Genomic DNA, 21,094 nt, shown 5'->3' with positions numbered 1-21,094 from the left:
TTTTCAATGACTATCAGGTGTGACCATTGATTGGTTGGAATGAAAACCTGCACCCACACTGGCCCTTTCTGGAAATAATTGGAGACCCCTGGGATAGAGTGTTATCTCTCATGGAATAACCTGCCCACTTACAGCACCTAAATCCTATTGAACTGCTCTGGGATGAACTTGATTATTTGAAGGTCAAAAAGAAATCGCTAACTAGTGAAGAACACAAAGGCACAGCATATTATTTGCTGAATGTTTGGAAAAATAAAGTGTCCAAATGCCAAGAGTTTGTAAAGCTGTTATTTATTCTACGGCATCTGTACATTTATATATTTGATTCCATTATATCTTCCTACTAATAAATTACCTAGTTTGTTTCATATAAACCAAAAGAACCTGTATGTGTCTATTAAAAACATAACTCGGTGTGTGCAAAGTACTTGTTTTTAAATGTGATTCGTCCTGCCAGTGTGAAATCCAAACACAGAAAATTTTTTAACAAACATTTTTTTAAACGTTTTTATTAATTTTATTCTTCTGTAAATGTTTCCATGGGAAAATGAGATGAATTTAAAGTATCAAGGAGATGAGAATTGACATCGGGTGCCCTAGGTCAGTGGAGAAAACCCTTGAAAACCCAAAACAAAACCCTCCCAATTCCCAGCTCACAATAGCCCGGTACTGACTACTCATATTTTTCTGTACTCAGCTGTCCCACAAATATGATTATGGTAACAAATATTCAGTTTTTAGAAGCTGAGGTAAATTTTTTGTTAAAACATTCATTTTTAATAGAAGTAATTAATTTAAAAGACCAACGTGTCCAAGCATATAAAAGACTGCCTAATGATAGCAATTTCATTGTTAGTATCATCTCTCTATGGTACTGATCCATAGGGTTTGTGCGACATTTCCTTTTTGCATAGTAAGTAAAAGTTAACTGTTTTTCCTTTGACATGCAGTTACCTTAAGAAGCGTGGCAGGCTTCACATGGCTTCGCGCCCAGTGCTGATTTTTTTTTTTTCATGCAGCTCTCCGAATTAAACCGATAGGACAGACCACACGTGGTGGTTCAGTATAATAAGTACTGTGGTAAGGGGAGCAATTACTGACATTACCAGGCATATATAATTAATTGTGCATGTGTGGGGCGATTTAAGGTGAACTTATTAAGCAGAAAAAGAAGTTGCTGGCCAAATTGTTGGATGCCATTCCTCTGGGTTTTTTTTTTTCTTTTTTTCTTTTTTTTTTATGTGGCATAAAATGCCTACAATACAACATGCTGAAACTTGAAAGAAAAAGCAGTTTAAATCCGTGTCCATGTAAAACAATGTTGAGACCACGAGACCAAGAGCTCATGTTAGTCTCAAAATGGAATGAGTTTGGTTTTTTTTACCCATGTTGAAACGTGACCTTAAGACCATAAGACCACTAGAAGAGACTCCCACCTGGCAATGATTCCATGATCAGTGCAACCTATTCAGTGTACACTCATCTGTAGGTTGCTTTTCTCTAGGAGGATTTGCTCTCCAGTTTGTTTTTCCATCTTTGTTTTGAGTTAGTGACCTTCCACTGCCATGCAATTGCCACAGCCAGGGATGGTCATGCCAATATCAAGCCAGGACGTCAGGAACAAGAACATATACCCATCCTAAACTGGGTAATGGTCCAAAGGTGATGGAAGAATAGAGGGGGACTGGGACAGGCTTTGGGTACAAGACTTTGGGTGAAAAATATATCTACTCATCTTTGTCTTCATTTGTTTCTTTTTTTTTTTTGTGTTCAAGTAAAGCTAACTGGCTGTTTGCAGCAGGAGAAGGTACAGTCCAGCAGGTAGCTCACTTTCAGAAGCCCAAGGGAAACCAGGAATCTCCGGTCCTTTAGATGCCGCTGGCGTTGGGGTCGTACCGTCTTTTTTTGACGTTTCTTGGTAGCGTAGCCAAGCGCAGAGGGAACAGAAGGTACAGGAGTTAGTGCAGGCAATGCCAGAAACATCAACTTCACACCACAGCAGCTGTTGTTGAGCACTGAACTTAACCACTGAACCTGAGCAACCCAGCAATTGCTATTTAAATGCAATCACTTTTTTTTTTTTTTACCTTAACATTTTTTTCATTTTGAGAATTAACTGCTGTCTTAATCGAGGACATTATTTCCGTAATTATTGCCTATATAAGTGTGACACTGCTTAATATTGTTGGGTTGCATGGGGTACCAGTGGCCCTCCTGTGCAGTCGGAGAGGACGAAGAAGTGTCCCTCCTAGTGAATGCGAGTATGCATTAGAAAGACAAAGAAGGATATGGAAAGAACAACGTTACCTTCTGGTAGAGAACAGTGACACACACAAATAAAGGGACTAAACAGTCTACAACACTGAGGGTCAGAACAGGATGTTCACACCCACAACATGAACGACGACGAACAATACCACCAGCGACAACAAGAAAGGCAACAAGAGTCACAACGACAGAGGGAGGTTTAACACAATCTCCCTGTAGCATGGCGTGATGTGGGGCATCCCAGCAGTTTAACATGCACCTGTCCACATAGAGGTTAGGCGGGAGACGCCACTATCACTGAGTGTGGGGGGACAGAGGAGGAGGTTCGGTGGGGTGGGGGGAGCATGCATGTGCGGTGCAGCGCGTATCTGTACCAGGTCTCAGTGAAGCAGGCAGAAAAGGCAGCAGTGTCGGGTGGGTCCGGGTGAGGGGCGTGAGGGGTCTTGCTCTGTTCTAGGTTTTCGAGGGGGGCCAGGGCCTTCCACGAGGTTAGAGAGAGGCGTAGCAGCCAGCCATGGTACAAAGGCTGCCTACGACACAACCTCCACCCCTCTTCGCTCATACTTTCACCCTTTCAGACAACGGAAGGGGAAGGGATTGAAAGAGAGGTCACGGCGAGGAGAGCGGGTCAGAAAGTGGTTATCCCACCCCAATTCCCTTCCAAAAAAATCTAAACCCGACCCCTAAAAACCAACCTCCCCTCCCCCTAGAACCCAGGAAAACCGTCCCCTCCCGCCCAACGAGGTTAGCTTGGCCTTTGTGCAATGCTCTTATATACAGCATCCTGTTATAGCTCTGCCTTGTAGGTGCCAGTCCACATGCACAAACCCTATGTGGTCAAGATGCCATGTGCAGACCAGCATGCTGTAGTGAGCTAAAAATCCCCTGTTTTTGTTTGCATACAACCCCTAAGTTTAGCTAGCTAATGAGCCCATTACCTGTATTGCACATCCTGTCAAATTATTTTATAATGAACATATTTTATGAACTTCAGTGTTAAACAATTTCTTCAATGCAACAAAAGGCACTCACTTAAGAAAGTACAAATCAGTTGAAAAATCCAGTGCAGCAGCTTTATCAAACAAACATTTCGATTTAGATGCTATGTACTGGATTAAAATCAAATAAATGTATTTTTACACATCTTGATCTGCTGATCATTAATTAGCATCTTCCTGTTTATTCCCATCAACTTATCTTTTCAACAGCATCATAAATGATATATTTTTTTATTTTGCACGCATGCATCTCAAGCGTAGGGCCAGTTTTCTGGAGGTTCTGCTACAGTCTACAGACGCTTAGCCAATCTGAAATTTTATCTTTATATAAATAAATAAATAAAAATATTGAAAGGTTTTATTAATCATGTATATATAGATATTGTAATTTACAATGATTCACCAACTATAGTTATGTAGCATCTATGTAAGCCTTTAGCACATTGCCAATTACACATTGCCAATCAAATTTTCTCATGAAACATTTAGTTTTATAATAATAATCAGCATAATCAACAAAAGAACATATTTAAATAACTTGGCACATCACGTTTAGCTCGCATCTTCATGGTAAGTTAGGCTAGGTAAGAATCTGTAGCAGAAGCTCAAGCCCTGATGTATTTGTGCTGCTGCTATGTGTGTGCATGTGTGTTTTCGTGTGTGTTAGCCTGAACCAGGCAGGCAGGCAGTAAGAAGCATGCGGTGTGACTCTTACTTAAATCCCCATCCCGTCCCCCCCAGCACTATGGCTGCCATCAGGATGGCCCCCGCGATGGAGCCTATGATAAGGTTGGTGGCGCTAGGACCTGCAGAGGGGCATGATGGGAGAGAGACATGATGTAAGCTGTGTAGGGCAGGTACACACAGCACGCAGGATTTTACACATGAAAATGCATGAGGATGTTATATTCTCCATTGCCAGCTCCATTGGATAAGGTGCTGCAGCTCAAAGTGTTAGCGAGCTCTAATAAGTTTCTCAATGCATCTTGGATGGTGATCAGGACGAATACATACAACTGCAGTGTACATATAAGGCCGTGGGAGATTCATTCAGCAAAAACTTGTAACACTGGGGTATACAGTGGCATGTTGATGTTGGTGGTAGGGGGTGTGGCACAAGTTTTTCAAGTAAAAAAAACATTAGAAATCCATAAAGTAACAGCTAAGGGCGCCGTGACTTAGACATATTACAGTGCCTGGGGGTCTGACAAGATTACGCTGACATACATAAAACACATATATACATGTGTACATATGTAGAACCTAAGCAAAAAAAAAAAAAAACAAATCACAAAGACATACTAAACTTTTAGTACTTTTTTGTTGCACTGTAAGGGCTAAAATACGGTGCGAGATACAGTGCCTGTCAACATCCAGGATCACATAGACTTTTATGGTTTTTGAGAGACATGCATGGAACTTTTGTTTTTAGGCAACAAACTAGGTAATCTAACAATGTGAAAATTTACTTTGACCAAATTTTTTTTTACATATGTATTACATTATTTTCATTAAAAAGTCCTCCTTTAGCATGAATCACATCTTTACACACTCTTGGTATCTGGACAGTTTTTCCAAACATTCATTTAAAATACTTTGCCATGCCTTTTGTAAAAAGCTGTTCTTTACAAGTTCGATATTTCTTTCTGACCTTGTGATATAGTTCATCCCTGATCCCAGCAGTTCAATAGGACGTAGGTGCAGCGACAGGCCAGGCCATTCCATGATCGGTAACGCTCCAGATAACTGTTTAGTCTCTAAATACAGTTTACAGCTTACAGAGCTTGGACATATGCTTGGACTTCATTGTAGTCTTGCATGTTGAAGTTGGTTGCAATTAGCTTCAATCCAGATAAAATTACATGGAAAAAGTATGGAATAGTAGCCATGCTGGTTCAGCGTTCCTTTCACCTTTTAACCTTCATTTAACCTACATTTCACCTCCATGTATATAATGAGTTAGCAGGTTCTCCAAAACCTACTGCTATGACAGTTTGACGAAAATAAATAACGTTCAATTACCTAGTTTGTTGCATAAAAACAACAGGAACATGCATGTGTCTCTCAAAAATGATAAAAGACTAGGTGTTTCCGAACTTTTGACAGGCTCTGTACTATATTATATATGTAACACATGATATGTTACATATTAGTAGAAACTGCCTAGCAGGACCAAATTCTCATGCTTTTCCAAGCATTAAATACAAAAAACGTAACTCCCTTAAAAATTACATAAATCCCTCTATCCACATCTTAATACCTGCTCTTTGGAAAAAGCAGATTTTGGAGTTGATTAAAAAATATATGGAACTAAGAAAACCAGATAAAGTCATGGAACTGTATAAAGTAGAGAGAGCAGGGCTGATCTCATTTCAGCCCAGAGTGTAGATTCATTAAGCTGATTGTTGACAATTAAGTGATTATGCTTGATGAGACACTGGCTAATCTACTCAAGTGTATGATATAATAGAAGATTTTATAACCATAAATAAGGTGGCTTATTTTATGAATTAAAGGGCTGGCTAACAGCAAGCTAGTTCTAGTTACTGTGATTGATATTTGGAGGAGACACACCATAATTAACTTTGAACATTTACCTGTGTCTTTCATTGAGTATGTGTATAAAATGTTAAATATTGCCTATAATCAGACCCCTACTAGTATTTTACTAGTAGTAGTAAAATAAATACATACGGACACACACACACACACACACACACACACACACACACACACACACACACACACACACACACACACACACACACACACACACACACACACACACACACACACACACACAAGTGCCATAACACCTTTGCACTCTTTTGAGCTGGGCTGCTGGGAGTACTGCATAACTCTGTTTAAATATTTCAAATTCTGCATTGTCGTACTCCATATTTTAGTAAATCACTGTTTATCCTCCCTTCTTATATTCTCTTTTCTGTGTGTAAATGCCCCACATGGACCAGAAAGGAGAGCACTGCAACACTGCATCACACAGAGTAATAATGATCCAAAGTGATTACAGTCAAGGAAAAAAAGGGAGAAAATGATATTTTACTGATCGATCCAGCAGGTTACACAACACCAATCAATCACATGGCACAGGCACAACAACCACGATGGACAATAAGCCACTGGGAGGAAGTACACACAGACACGCAAAACAAGGGATCACAAGATCTCCCACTCATCGGGGGAGTGGCGTCGAAAGGGATAAGAAGTGCTTACTCTATTCCCCACCCAGTGCCTCCAAAAATCACCCCCAGGGCCAGAATGGTCCCTGCCACTGCCCCTATCAGCCTGTTAGTGGCCACGCTCACTGCGCAGAGGAAATAGGGGGAATTCAGAAGAGAAAATGGAAGTCAAAGCCCCAAGCGAAGAATGCATATACACATAGGGGAAGCCCAGTTTGAAGTAGTGATATGTATGTGGATGAGGGTCTATATTTGGGGTATCACTGAAATTTACGTGTTATTGCAGTCTGTGAAACAGAAAAAAATCTAGGAGACATCACGAACCCTTGGGACCGTCGTCTTCAACGGTGGGGGGTTCTTTCGGCGGGTCGTGCATGCTGCAGTCTGTCCCGGCCCAGGTGGCATCGCAGGTGCATGTGGCTTCATTATTGCACACCTGAGAATAAAGTAGGAACAAAGGGAAAACACATTAATAGAGGTGAACGCTAAGATAGAGAGAAGTGCTTGCTCTGTGCTTCAGACACACACAGATATCCACAACATCAATACAACAGCTGTTTAGACACTCAATATGCAGGATCCATTCACGGGAGCCCAATAACATTAAAACCATCTTGCAAATGACAGTGTGCTCTATCTCCGGTACACTTCATAATGCATTCATTAGCTATAATTGCACCTGATTCAGCTGAAGAGAGCTCAGTGGGTTAGCAAGGTTGGAGCTAATTCAGCAATTTGTTCTCAGCTAAAACACAGAAAATAACATTTTACATACATTTTTATTTCTAATTCGTTTAAAAACTGAACTTGAAACATCAAACTATGGTCTATGAATTGATTAGCAAAGAGTAGAGCATTGGCTCTTTTTTGTTGTTGTTTTCTTGTTTAGCTTTTTTCCTGTTTGAAGACACAAGTGCTGACACAGGAGACTCTTACTGTCTTAGTGCAAAAAAAACCATTAAAGTATTAGAACACTGAGTGCATTAATACAAATATATAAACAGCTGAAACTACTGTCAGAGAATTAATTACACTACACAGACCAAAATATGTGGACACATGACTATAAGATTGATATGTGCTTTTTGAATCCCATCCCATTCCACATTTAATCCCCAGTTTGTTATCATAATAAGATCCACTCTTCTGGGAAGATTATCCACTAGAGTGTGCTTGTGGGGATTTGGGCTCATTCAGCCACAAGGGTGTAAGTAAAGTCAGATACTGATGTAGTATCAGAAGGTCTGGGGTGCAGTCATCAGTCCAATTCATCCAAAAGGTGATGAATAGGGTTGAGGTCAGAGCTCTATAGCAGGCCACTTAAGATCTCCCACTTCATATCTTCATGAAGATAAAGCTCCAGCTTTGTGGTAATAGTTTGGGAAATAACCAAATATGGCTGGAAACCCCAGGGGTCCCATGTAGTTTACCTACTCATCAAACAGATTCAAGAATTCAGTAGCATTGTGGTATGAACATACTATACCATACAAGATCCCCAGGACTCTGACTGTTTAAAAAAAACTCACTCCATGTGAAGAGCACACACGTCCATTGGGTCCAGAAGGACAGGCTGTTAGGTTGAGGGAGGAGATAGGCACACACTTCCGCTCAAGGCACATCATGGAGGGGCCACATGGTGTCCCATCTTCTACGTAACCCAGATCAGTGTCATCATCCAAGAGTACACGACCACCACTAATTGTGTAGAGGGAAAGAAATTAATCAGGAATGAGAAAAATGAGAATGAGACGAACATGAGATGATACATAAAACATGTCTTATGTCAAGAGTCGTAGACTGTTTATAAGCACTGGGTTTGTCCTGAAACCCTCTTTATATCTTATATATATATATATATATATATATATATATATATATATATATATATATATATATATATATATATAAAATCTTTTTATATATAATCTCTTATATATATATATATATATATATATATATATATATATATATATATATATATATATATATATATATATATATATATATATATATATGAGAATGAGTTAATGGCAATGGAGAATGAGTTAATGGCAAATATATATATATATATTACGGTTAATGGCAAATATATATATATATATATATATATATATATATATATATATATATATATATATATATATATATATATATATTTGCCATTAACCGTTCAACACATACAAATGATCTTTTCTTCTTCTTCTTCTTTCAGCTTCTCCCATTAGGGGTCGCCACAGCGGATCATCCGTCTCCTCTACATTTGCCTCTTTCCTACTACCTGCATGTCTTCCCTCAACACATCCATAAGTCGCCTCTTTGGCCTTCCTCTTTTTCTCCTTCCTGGTGGCTCCATTCTCAGCATTCTCCTACCGATATACTCCATGTCCCACCTCTGCACATGTCTAAACCATCTCAATCTCGCCTCCCTGTCACCAAAACGTCCTACATGCGCTGTCTCTCTAACAAACTCATTTCTAATCCTGTCTATCCTCGTCACTCCCAACGAAAACCTCAACATCGACAGCTCTGCTACCTCCAGCTCCACCTCCTGTCTTTTAATCAATGCCACTGTCTCTAATCCATACAACATTGCAGATCTCACCACAGTCCTATAAACTTTCCTTTTCACTCTTGCAGATACCCTACTATCACAAATCACTCCTGCCACTCAACACCCACTCCACCCTTCCTGCACTCTTCACTTCTCTAACACACTCTCCATTTTTATTACTATTAAAATAAACTTGGGAATCATATAGATTTCACCAGAGATATAATTCATTGGCTGCCATTTATTAGAATTGCTTAGAGTCTTAAAAATGCAAATATTTGTTCTTTGAAGCAGCAGCTGAAGTTTATATAAGAAAGCTGAATAAATAATTATCCATCGTCGCATGTAACTGATTATTTAAATTGTCGGATAACAAACAAACATTTACATGTGGTCATGATAAGAAATTTGTTTTTGGATTATTTGATAATTATGCCAAATTATGTGAAAAGAAATGTGCTCCTAAGCTTATTGCTTTGCAAAATGTATGAGTCATCTGGTTGGAAACTTCACTCTCTTTCTCTATCCACATATCAAAGCTGCAATCTAATGTCAAAGCCAAGCTTGGTTTCCTTTACAGAAACCGCTCTTCCTTCACCACTTCTTCCGAACTTATTCTTATTCAAATGATAATTCTACCCATGTTATATTATGGAGACACTATATATAAGGTTGCTTGCAAGTCTACCCTATCAAAACTTGATGCTCTTTACCATTCTGCTATCAGGTTTGCCACAAATGCTCCTTTCAATACACACCACTGTGCTTTATATTCATCTGTTAACTGGCCCTCCCTTCACAATCGCAGTAAAATTCATTGGTTCACCTTTCTTTTATAAGACCCTTCTCAGCCACTCACCTCCTTACTTAGGTCACTTGCTGCAGCTAAACCCGGTCCTCACTTCATTTTGAATTAAGCATTCCTAAAACCAACTCTGCGTTTGGTCTTGCATCTTTTCAATCTGCTGCTGCTCGTGACTGGAATGCTTTGCAAAATACTCTCAAACTGTATCAATTAATTCCAATTTCAACCTTTAAAAATATTATTTTATATTTGTTCATGGATATATGCAGTTGCTTTTCTACATTATTTTGTTTTGAAATGTGTAATTGTTAACCTGTATGTATTTTTAATGTTTTGTATTTATTTTAGCCCTACTTCCCTTTCCCTAAGTGGTTATTCCACTTGTCAGGCCGCCATTGTAAATGAGAACCTGTTCTTAATGACTTGCCTGTAAAAATAAAGGTCATGTTCTCTGTATTTTAATGCAGGCAATGCCGTGTTCATGCAGTTCAATGAATGAATCCTCTTACAATTAAGATCGATTCATTTGTTTTGTGTTGCTGCTTTGAATGGAATACAGGAAATCGCTTTAGTGATGTTGGGGGAAAACCAGCACTGGTGTTCAGTTTCACATATGTCTGTTTGTGTAAGCCAATGTGATATGATGTTTCAGGAGTAGTAGTAGTAGTTTAAAACCTGTATAGTAGCCAGGCTACTATAGACTATACATGAGACTAGCTGTCTCATTGGGAAAGCATGTACTGCATTATCCTCGCCCTTCTATATTGACTAGCTGTAGTATGATGGGGGATACTGCTGAGATTGCTGTTAGCTCAGGTCATTCTGACTGACATGATACTAGCGAGAATCTTGTAGAGTTTATCTTTTAATCCACCTGGAGCCAGTATAATCCATGTTGCAACCGAAGCCCCCAATCTACTTTGAGATACGTCTATAAGTATTTGGACAGCAGATGTGGCAAAAGTACACACATCCTTCACTTAAGTAGAAGTACAGATACTTATGTTTTAAAATACTTGGGTAAAAGTTGAAGGACTGACTCAAGTTAAAGTAAAGAAGTTTGCGCTCTGACATGTATTTAAGTAAAAAGTAGCCATTGCTACTACCTGTTTTAGTGTCACACTGGGAACTGGACCTCACATCATATTAAAATTAGGTTTGTCAATTGATTAAAATATTTAAATGCAAATCATCACACGATTGTCATGAGTTAACTCAAGATTAATCGCAACTTAATCGCACATTTGTATCTCTTCGAAATGTACTTTAAATGTAGCTTTTTATACTCCAATCAACATGGGCATGGACAAATATTGATGTCTTATGCGAATTTATGTTTATTATTATTGAAACCAAACTCAATAATAGAACCAACATAGAGCATAATGGCAAAATATTCTTGTAAATGTTTCAAAATAATTATGGTGTTTCAAATTACGTAAATCTTTAGGACGCCAAACGGAACCTTTGCTATGTTTCCACACGGACGGTTAATGAGGTGATACCGGAGAAACTGTACTTCTTCTAACTTTCATACAGATAACATAACTAAAGGGTACTTGCATTCGAATAAACTCGGTTTATTAAAAAGTAGACATTTGGAGTTTTCTATTTATATTTTTATGATGTCTGTGAGGCAAGTATTACGATTCAGGTTGTTTTATTTATGTGTCTGTGAAGAGAGATGACAGAGACGACTCCTGTCTTTCGGTGGAGGTTTTTTTATATATATTTGAGTAAAGAAAGGACGTCATTAATAAACGTGTGTTGCGCTGAAGGCTTTAATTCCACCACTTTTATATTTATTTGTTTATATTTTTGATAAAAATCGCCAAACAGAAATGCGCTCTAAAAATTTGTGCCGTTAAAATCAATTTGCATTTTGACAGCCTTAATTAACATATTAATACAATAGAATTTACAATTTTGTTACCTAAGGATTGTATCCAGGCTGAACAACCACCATATAGAACACAAGCAGAGTAAAGATGATGATGATCAAAAATGTCTCTGTTCACAGTCATGTTTAAATCGCTCACAATCGCTCACAATCTCTGTCTCACCCACGTTATTTTCATACTTTCTGTTGCCTTTTGCCTGTTTATTGTTATCTTAAAATCTAGTTTTAAAATCTGTGGTGTGTGAGAGCCAGGAAATGATGCACCGAAGGTAGACCGCACAATGACAGGAAACAGGTTGATAGGCTGGAAATGGCGCGCAGTGAGAAAAAAAATATTACCATTTCACCAAATGAAAACTAATGTGTCTGTTTTGAAAATGTAAGAAGTGGAAAGTACAGATATTTGTGGAAAAAAAAAAAAGAGTGAAAGTATCCAATAAATAAGCAGCAACTTAATATGATCTAGTAATACGTCTCAAGGAAGGAAACTAATTTGTGGATGCCAATAGATTTCAGACTTTAGGCAGCCATTGGCTGCAAAGGATTCACATCTGAGTATTTAATAATAATCTTAATATTTATGGTTATGATAGTTTGTCTGATTACTTTAAATAAATTGTAAAAATGTATATATATCTGCCGTTCCTAACCAGTTAATGCAATGTTTGTCTTAAACCACTTGGATTAAAGCTGAAAGCCTACCCTTCTAGCACATCTTAATTGCTTCATTTCAAATCAGTTGTGGTGGTATTGTGTCGCTGTACAAATACTTACGAACTTGTACGTATAGTATATAAACTAGGTGAGAATAGAACCCCATCATTCATCTCAAACTACTGTTAGATTTTGCAATTCATTTGGATTTTTGAGCCATGCAGTGGTACTGACCTGCAGTCTACCAGACGTCCCTGATGGTTGAAAGTGGTGGGGGTGATGTCACCTTTCAGCGTCCCGATCCTGGGGTTTCTACTGATGTTGGTGCACAGCAGGTACCCACAGAACACATCACTGCAGATGGAGATGATTCAAAGCAGACTTTTTAAAAACACAATACACATTAAGATTGTTGCAGAAAGCTCAACTTAAAAAATCAACAGCAAATGAGTTACTTACTGTTTACTGCAGGGGATCCACTTCTCTCCATCTTTCCCACAGTTTCCTTTCTCCGTCCCCTCAGTGTTCAGCTTTTCGTAGCAGTGCTTCTCTGAGCCTCCTGCCTCTGAAAAACCCAGAAACACCTTATATTCGAGTGATGTGGTCAGTACTTGCTTTTGAATATGATTATTTAATATTTCTTTTTTTTTTTTTTTTCTTTCCGTAACTCACTTGTACCCCAGATGTATTTGCACTGGCTGTCTCTGGTCTTGCATTCACCCCCATAACAGCGACCCTGCAGCAGCAAGAGTTTTAGCAAGAAGCAACAGTTCTGGTGAAAAGCTTAAAGCACATGCATGAAGAATATTATAAATGCAAAACACCTGCATCATTTCTGTAAATGGCATATTTTAACTCTAAAATCTTACCAGGTTGAGTTGGCATGGGTACCCGTCCTGCTTATGTAAATTGGGAGGACACTGTAGGACCAAAAAAATACATCTTTTATTACATTCCTCATTGTCCCAATGGAGAAAACAAAAGCAAGAAATGGTGTTTGGAGATGTGCTTTAGTGATTGTAAGTGTATTAACCTGTCCTGAATCTCCTGAGCAAGACTCTGAAATATCGCAATCATTCACAGAATAACGGCATCCATAGCCCCTCGGAAGAAACTGATAAAATAAAAAGAAGAGAGCAGTGATGAGAGATAATGTTTTGAGGATCGCCAAGAGAACCGCTACCGTTTTAAAATCTCAATATTCTTTTATTTATGATTTCTCAGACATACAACTAGGAATGTCAAAGGATGCAGAAGCTGCTTTTCCTTTATACATTTTAAAGCTACAGTTAGCATCTTTGGCAGATGTTTGCTGAAGATTGCTTCATTAAAACTCTAAATCCAAACAAACACAGCAACGTCATCATTCATCGCTGACCCCAACAGTCCCCAAAACATGCCTATGCTAGAATGCCTGAATAGTGCCAAGATATACAGCCAAGTCTGTATTTTTTTTCCCCCGTTTTCAAAAGTTAACAAGCTATAGAGTCATGATTTCCTCCATGAGTGCATCTTTGAACAGTTAGCAATTTAATTCACAAAATATAAGGAAAACATGCCAAATATGACAAACTATGACAAACTTTTGCTTTTCTCAAGTGGCACAAAGGTTTCTGGTCCCTATTGAGAGTATATAAATGTACCAGTATGTAAATGTTAATCTGTTTTTTTTACAGAACTGGAAAACCCGTTTTTGACTTCCTACTTTGTCACAAAGCAGAAGCAAAAATACTTTTACAAGGAAAGACATTCCATAGAATACAATAAGAATATATATATATATATATACATTTCTTAAAGCATGACGTTACTGGAAAATAATCATGTATGTGATTCAGCTACCACGGTGACGTAACAGATATCTTCAAATATTACAATTTAAAATCTATTAATGTATTGGTTGCTGTACTTTTTACAACATTTACAGTCATGCTAATGTTATGAACCATCCCTGAGACAAGCCAGTTACTGTTCACTTATGTTATAGTAGCTGTAAATGGAACTTTCCTGTCAGTCCTTACAAATAAATACTGTATATTAATAATACTGTATATACTTTTTTATACAATTTGACCAATCAGACAAAACCACAGCCAATCAATATCGCTAAACCAAGAATAAATTCAATTAAACTAGCTTAAAAATAACTGCCGGTTTTCAAATAAAGCGTCAGAAAGTTCTACACGTCAATTTTGGTTCAAAAGAGTTCATGGTTCATGTTGGAACATGTAAGGTTATCCAATAAGATCAGCAAGCACCACATTCATTTCTGTAATGCAATAAAGACTATAAATAAGACCTGGATGCTTTTAGAGCTTTTTCCCACAACCCCCTGACCATTAAGAGAAACGAAGACCAGGAAATGCTGAGCTCTTACCAGACAGGTGCTGTTGCAGCATGGCCCATCACTGCAGTGAGCACCATTAGACAGGGAGCACTTCTTACAGCAGTCTTTATAGCACTCCTGCTTCAGAAAAAAGCACACACACACACACACACACATATGCAATCCGACTGCATTCTTACAACCCTCATGCATTTTTTATGCCATTAAAGACTGAATTGGAAGACGGCACTTCGGCAGAAGTGACACTGATGCAGATTCATATTTGCTGCTTTGGCATAAATAAATGGAAATAACGGAGTATATTAACTCACCATCCTGGTTCCACAGTCACACTCCTCTCCCACTTCTACATACCCATTGCCACATTCTGTAGCCTCAAAGAGCTGCCAACAGACACATTTTCTATGGTTAAAAGTACAGGTGAAGTGTTTACTGTGATTCTTTATATCTGCAGTGTGTCTGGAGAAACAGATGGTGTTTGGGATCACCTTGTTGGGTCTGTTGAACAGACAGGATGCCCCTCCCTTGAGCAGAAAGTTCTTATAGTCTGTGATACTGCATTTGGAGAACCTGCGTGGATGCTGCACTCTGAATTAAAAGCAGACCATTTTTTTTAGTATAGCTTCATCAAATCCTGCCCACAGCGTGCGTGTATATGCATGTATACCCGGTATCTTCCATTATGCATCCCACCCAGGAATCCATGCAGCCGCACTCTTCTGGAAGAGCACAAAACAGACAGAACATTCGACTCAAATCAAAGCCATATACTGCCCTTGAGGCGTTTTAAAAAAGAATTGAGTATGACACAGTTTCAGACATACTTCTCCTGCTAACAGGGTCCCACTGGATGCCCAGATTCTGTGCCAGGCTCTGGGAGAGTGAGGCAGCCATCGTCCAAGTGCTGCCAAACTGACAAAGACAGAGGGAAGAAAAGAGAAAGAGGGAGATAGATGCAAGCTTGTATAATAACTCATTCTATTAAAGCAAACCTTACATTAAAAGAGCCTTACCTTTCACGTGAATAAGACTTACCTCGTTAACCCCTACTCCTCTTCCAGCGGAACACACTCCACCGATGTACGCCATGCTGCTGCGACCGTAATGAAATGTGACATTCCTGCAATGCCAACAGATATTTTGCTTTTCTAAAGCTCCCAAATGAATGAAAATTAACTTTAATATTCCTCAGTAAACGATCTAATCTTTTTAACATGCGCAGCAGCGCATGTTAAATGTCCTGAGACATTTGGTGTAATAAGCAAGTTTTTGGTATGTATTTACTCTCTTTATCACTAATCTGATTAAAACACCATTAAATTCTGCAAAACAACTAGATTAATCTACAGCCACAAAAGTCATGACCATGACTGTAGTACTCAAGGTCATCTTGAATACACACAAAAGAACCATCGTTTGACTATAGCTCTTAAAAATCCCAGCTGCAGACTCACGTGAAGAGGTGAACAGCGTCCGCGTTGACGCCGATGTTCTGTTGTCGGTACTTGGAGAAATCTTTAAGCATGTCCAGAGGTTTGACACTGAGAGGAATCCTGTCCCTATCTGTCCAGATTTCGACGGCGACCAACACCACACGTGTGTTAAGCTGTTCCTTGAATATCTGAGAGTGTGGAATATAATAGAACTCATCATAGGATAGATTGAATAATAAATAATTCATAATAAATGAATTAAGTTTGTTTTTTTGGTATTAAAATAAAAGACCAATAAAATGAACTTACATTGTCTACAAGGTTCACCACTGATTTGGCAAAGTTTCTCGTATGCTTTTTGCTTTTATGTCTCTTGAACTGGAAAATGAAATATAACACAAAACCATGTATAGGCTACCATTCCATTTGTTTATTTGTCGTGTGTGTATATTGTTGTTTGTTTATTTATTAAATTGTGCCCCCTTGTGACCAATAGGTGTATTAAATATCAGAATTTGGGAAGCATAAATAATAGAATATATGTTTAACTTTTTATCAACTAAATAAACACAATTTGTATGAACTGACCGTGTTGTGGTCACTGACGATCATAATCTCCAGGTACTTGATCTCATCAAACACCTTTTGTGGTACCTAAAGAAGAAATCTAAGCATTACTACAATATAAAGTATATACACCCAGAGAAAATCAGAAAGTTCTGAAGTAAAAAAAATGTCTAAAACAATAAAATATGGGTTCTCACTGCTCGTTTCCTGCGCCGCCTGAGCCAAGGCATGTCGGACAAGATCTGTTCTTCCTCCTCCTCATCCTCCCCCTGGTCCTCAGAAGCTGAAAGAGAGAAAGACATAGTCAGATGGAAAGGTGTAACCATGGAAACCAGGCCAAGAACCATGTTACTCACTAGGAGTGTGAGGGGAAAAAAATATTTGAAAGATTTATAACTCGCAGTCATACCTGAATCTCTGCGTTCGTGGCCCAAGTGGACCGACGACGTCCGGTGCAAGGTGTGAGGCCTTGGCCCCGTGCCCTGTAAGTCAAAGTTTAGAATTATGCAAAATTATGAAAGTTGCTAAATGTAGTTATGCAGAGCAAATGGAGAAAACAAAACAGACACTGCAAATGTTTATACCGTAGGTTCAGACTGGTTCAGGGGTACGATGAGGTAGACAAACACTCCGTCGTCAAACATTCCGCTGTGAGGCAGAAAAAAAATAGACAGGTCACTAAAAACAAGAGAAATCCTTCTACCTGTTTGTGGTATATCATAATTGCTATCGTATCACATGTCGGCCCTCTCCGGCTGAATCGCTCTGTGATCCACCGCCACACACTAACATGATGACATTCAAAGCCTTTCATGAGCCCCACCTGCCATCTGGCCTCACAGTGGGTTCCCTAACAAACACGCAAACATTAGCAAGGTTTGTGTTCAACACACACACACACACACACACACACACACACACACACACACACACACACACACACAAAAAGGATCGACAGTGTCTTACTGGAGCCCGTTGCAAGTAGACAGAGCCACAAGAGAGGCCTCATTGCCTCTCACTTTTCCATGGTAGTAGCAGTGCTCGCCACCCTAAAACCACATACACACACCATTTACTATAACATTCTTTTTAGAAAAGCATGCGTTATAGCCCGATATGTGTATTTTACCTTTGAGAAAACCGGTTTGTCTTTTTCATAGTGGATCTCCACATAATTTGAGGAAAGTAGTTCACTAATAAAAAAAACCCAGCAAAAAAACAACAACAATGAATTGATTAGCATACTATACCAATATTATAATAATCTATTGAATAATTAATCACATTTCTATTGCACCCCACCAGGCTCTAACTGCTGCCCAGACTAATGCAGGTTATCAATCTATTTCAGTTCACATTACATATTAAAACTCAGACACTGCAATGAGTCACTGCAGTTATATGCACACAGACGCACACCCACTCATCCACCCACAAGAAGCAAACGCATATCTGAGTCCCTTAGCACTCTTTTTAATCCCAGAGGTTATGTTTGTTAAGTGTTTGCTCGGAGAACACACTCTAATGCAGTCTATGTTGCACTAACTGCAGCTCCTTTGAGAAAGTGCCGTGGGACCGATGCTGCCGAATGCCTCAGAACTCACCCACCATTCGCATACACACAAAACACACACACACACACACACACACACACACACTCACACACACGTCACTACACCTACTTGTTTAGTGCAAGATCCAGAGTAAAAGTAGAACCAAAGGCGTCCAGTTGGAAGCTTGCCTGTGCCAAGTGGATGGCCTGCAGGGGTTTATTAGACAAAACTGTTTTTAAACCACACACAAGCATATAGATATAGTGTGTTCTTTTAAGCCTGAACATGAACAGCAGAAAAAACACTGTATATGCATTATAACTTGAGCATAACTTAAAGAAGCAGGGGAAAAAAACCCACTCGAATTACGCAGCACTGCTGTTTTGGTCTGAAATGCTGCACTGGCAGCCTGAGGCAGGCCGTGTGCACTGCAAGCAAGCCCTTCACCTCCCTATAGGGGTAAAACAAACTGCTACTTTTGCACAAAAAAAAAAAAAAAAAAAGATGCTTGAGTCCACGCACCAGGCTTGATGATGTACACAATGCACCACTCTCAGCAGCTGCTGAGAAAGAGGGAGGGAGGAAAGAAAAGAGGGGGGGGTGGACTTGCAGTTTTTTTGCCTCACAACAATAAAGTGCTCAGTCAGCATTCCATCACACGGACATGCAGAGTAAAAAAAAAACAAAAAAAAAACATATACACAAACATGCTAATCGTTTATTAAACCGTGGCGATCCCGAGCAACTTTTCAAGCCACCAATCCAAATTGAATTACATGCACTCTCACAGCCAGGGGGGTGGGGGGCACACAGGGCACACAGGGCACACAGGGACTCCTTGGAGGAAAACTATCCAGGATGTGAGTTGGGCTCGTGGAATATATTTAAAATCCCTGATCCTACACTTGAATCTGACTCACCTGGCCTTCAGTTGCCTGGTTGCGTGCATGAGTGTCCAAGTCATGGGACGTGCTCTCAACCTCCTCGTTTACGTAGTAGACCAAGCGTGAGGGGTAGGTGATGGCCACTTGCTGGTCCTTTTTACTTGTAGTGTTCCCATCTCTCGGAGGCTCCGGTGCTGTCGTCGCAGACCCTCGCTCACTGACAACCTCATTCTCCACGGAAACTGCAGGACCAACATGCTGTTACTCGAGTGGAATCCCTTCGGTTACACATGCACAGGGGCCTACAGAAACAGCACTGAGTGCAAGTGCAAGTGCAAGAAAACACACTATTGCCTGTGACCTATGAATCAAAGAGTAACAGAATCCCAAAACAATCACTACAATTTGAAAATGTTGTAAAATCTTCAGAACTGATCATGCAAGTTACAACAACAGGAAATACTTGAATGTTTAGCTCATGCATATTATAAAAATGATTAGATTCGGATTCTTTTGCAAGCACCAGATGTGCAGTAGATGTGCATCAGAGCTCCATTTGCTTTTACACTGTTGTGCAATGCAGAGGCCTGGAAAAGATCCACGGTTTACCAGGAGACCAGATGATTCAATCACATATGATATAAACACAAGTGAGTAGAGTGCTAATGGTGACCAAAGAGAAAAACCCGTCTACTGTCAGGTTCAGGAAGATCTCCTGCCGCGGCGCATGCATTTCCAATCCACTGCAGTCAAACCCCGCGAGCGCACCTGCTTAGAAGCCTTGCGTGGAAACCCAAATCATACCTAGATGTCATATTGATGCAGGTAAACAGTACATACCCTCTGATGCGGAGGAAAACGAGGGCAGCAGTGCAATCAAGACGCTAGCGAGCAGACTCGGATGGACTATCAGACGCATGATTCATATTTGAAGACCTTTAAAAAATGACATCAGCGCATCAGACCGCAACGAAGATCCGGGCCCATGGTTGAGCGAGCGGTGAATGACAAGAAGATGAAGAAGGGCAGAAAATGCAAAGGATGGAAAGAAGCGCGGAAAAGCTGAGGGATAGAGGAGCTTGGGAGGATGGAAGGCGGTGGCCAAGCAGCGCATACATCAGGAGTTACACTGCGCATGCGCAGTGCATCCAGCTCCCTTCCCAACATCTGCTGCTGCGTTAATGAAAACCATTGGCGTACCAGCACTGGAGACACACTCCTCTCTAATCACAACACACAATATTGTAATATTTCTGTACATAAGAAATAGGACATTAGGTAAAATTCTAACTGGTGGTCACTTATAACCCTTTTACTTTCATATTATTTCCCCAATTCATATTATTCAAAGAGATCATGAAGAGAAAGAAATAATATCCACACCAGTGGTGACCTAAACTCTATTAGAATCACTGACTTACCTTTATTGATACTTTTGGCCATGAATATATATAAAATTATTCCCAGTAGTCTATTCTCTTCAATTCAGAGCGTGTTGGAGTTTCAATCCAATCATTGCCAGGATCGAAGGTCTGCTGAAAATGCCAAAAAATACACAAGCATAAAGCTGTTGCTTTAACCAATCAGATTGCAAGCCGACCATACTGGGGCCTTTTAAAAGGCCTCCAAACACGTTTGACTAGTCAGAGCTCGCAAACTAAATCTGTAGCAAACTGCACAAGCGCAAATATATTTACGCTGACGAGGGAGAGGAAATTAGTTTGCCCTTTTAAAAGACAGACTTTTCAAGAGAAGCTGGACAGCATGAGCCAAAACAGTTTAAAACAGGTGTAAAGCTTTTTCATAAACCTGGAATACTTTTGCATTTCCTTTCCTGTAGAATTTGCACATAAACACACAATTCGCCGTAATTTTTAATTCCCAGAAAAAAACGTAACGCGGTGAAAGGAGACTTGTTGAATTCTGTTCAT

The 21,094-nt window shown here is 39.5% G+C and overlaps 1 protein-coding gene across 8 annotated transcripts; it reads right to left on the bottom strand.

Annotated features, from left to right (window-relative positions):
* Window positions 1–493: 493 nt before the first annotated feature.
* On the bottom strand, window positions 494–20,388 carry adam23a (ADAM metallopeptidase domain 23a). Of its 8 annotated transcripts, none has more exons than XM_083521999.1 (27): window positions 20,004–20,388; window positions 19,200–19,405; window positions 18,409–18,485; window positions 17,856–17,919; window positions 17,693–17,775; window positions 17,311–17,374; window positions 17,136–17,208; window positions 16,924–17,009; window positions 16,748–16,813; window positions 16,469–16,537; window positions 16,181–16,347; window positions 15,762–15,846; window positions 15,551–15,638; window positions 15,394–15,445; window positions 15,215–15,314; window positions 15,038–15,109; window positions 14,757–14,843; window positions 13,413–13,493; window positions 13,249–13,299; window positions 13,052–13,115; window positions 12,839–12,944; window positions 12,614–12,733; window positions 7,996–8,164; window positions 6,791–6,902; window positions 3,982–4,072; window positions 2,643–2,839; window positions 494–1,914 (listed from the first exon to the last, which is right to left on the bottom strand). In XM_083521999.1, exons 1-26 carry the CDS (start codon window positions 20,080–20,082, stop codon window positions 2,827–2,829), a joined length of 2,325 nt encoding a protein of 774 aa, XP_083378125.1. In that variant the 5' UTR covers window positions 20,083–20,388; the 3' UTR covers window positions 494–1,914; window positions 2,643–2,826. The 8 variants fall into 8 exon arrangements, with proteins under 8 accessions (XP_083378125.1, XP_083378124.1, XP_083378119.1 ...); XM_083521998.1 differs by having other exon boundaries at window positions 14,757–14,846; window positions 20,004–20,345; XM_083521993.1 differs by lacking the exons at window positions 2,643–2,839; window positions 3,982–4,072 and adding an exon at window positions 6,501–6,591 and having other exon boundaries at window positions 14,757–14,846; window positions 20,004–20,345.
* Window positions 20,389–21,094: the final 706 nt, after the last annotated feature.

Source organism: Silurus aristotelis, assembly GCF_946808225.1.
Source record: "Silurus aristotelis genome assembly, chromosome: 2".
Taxonomy (NCBI): domain Eukaryota; kingdom Metazoa; phylum Chordata; class Actinopteri; order Siluriformes; family Siluridae; genus Silurus; species Silurus aristotelis.
The sequence above is the reverse complement of the archived record's forward strand: the minus strand, read 5'-3'. Positions and strand labels throughout refer to the sequence as shown.

Excerpts from the sequence above, each read along its gene's own strand:
- adam23a (XM_083521993.1), bottom strand. The coding sequence starts at position 20,082 with ATGCGTCTGATAGTCCATCCGAGTCTGCTCGCTAGCGTCTTGATTGCA. Across the intron at positions 17,209-17,310 it reads TGAACCAGTCTGAACCTACG|GGCACGGGGCCAAGGCCTCA; the intron begins GTATAAACATTT and ends TTTGACTTACAG. Across the intron at positions 13,116-13,248 it reads ACCCATGCCAACTCAACCTG|GGTCGCTGTTATGGGGGTGA; the intron begins GTAAGATTTTAG and ends TTGCTGCTGCAG.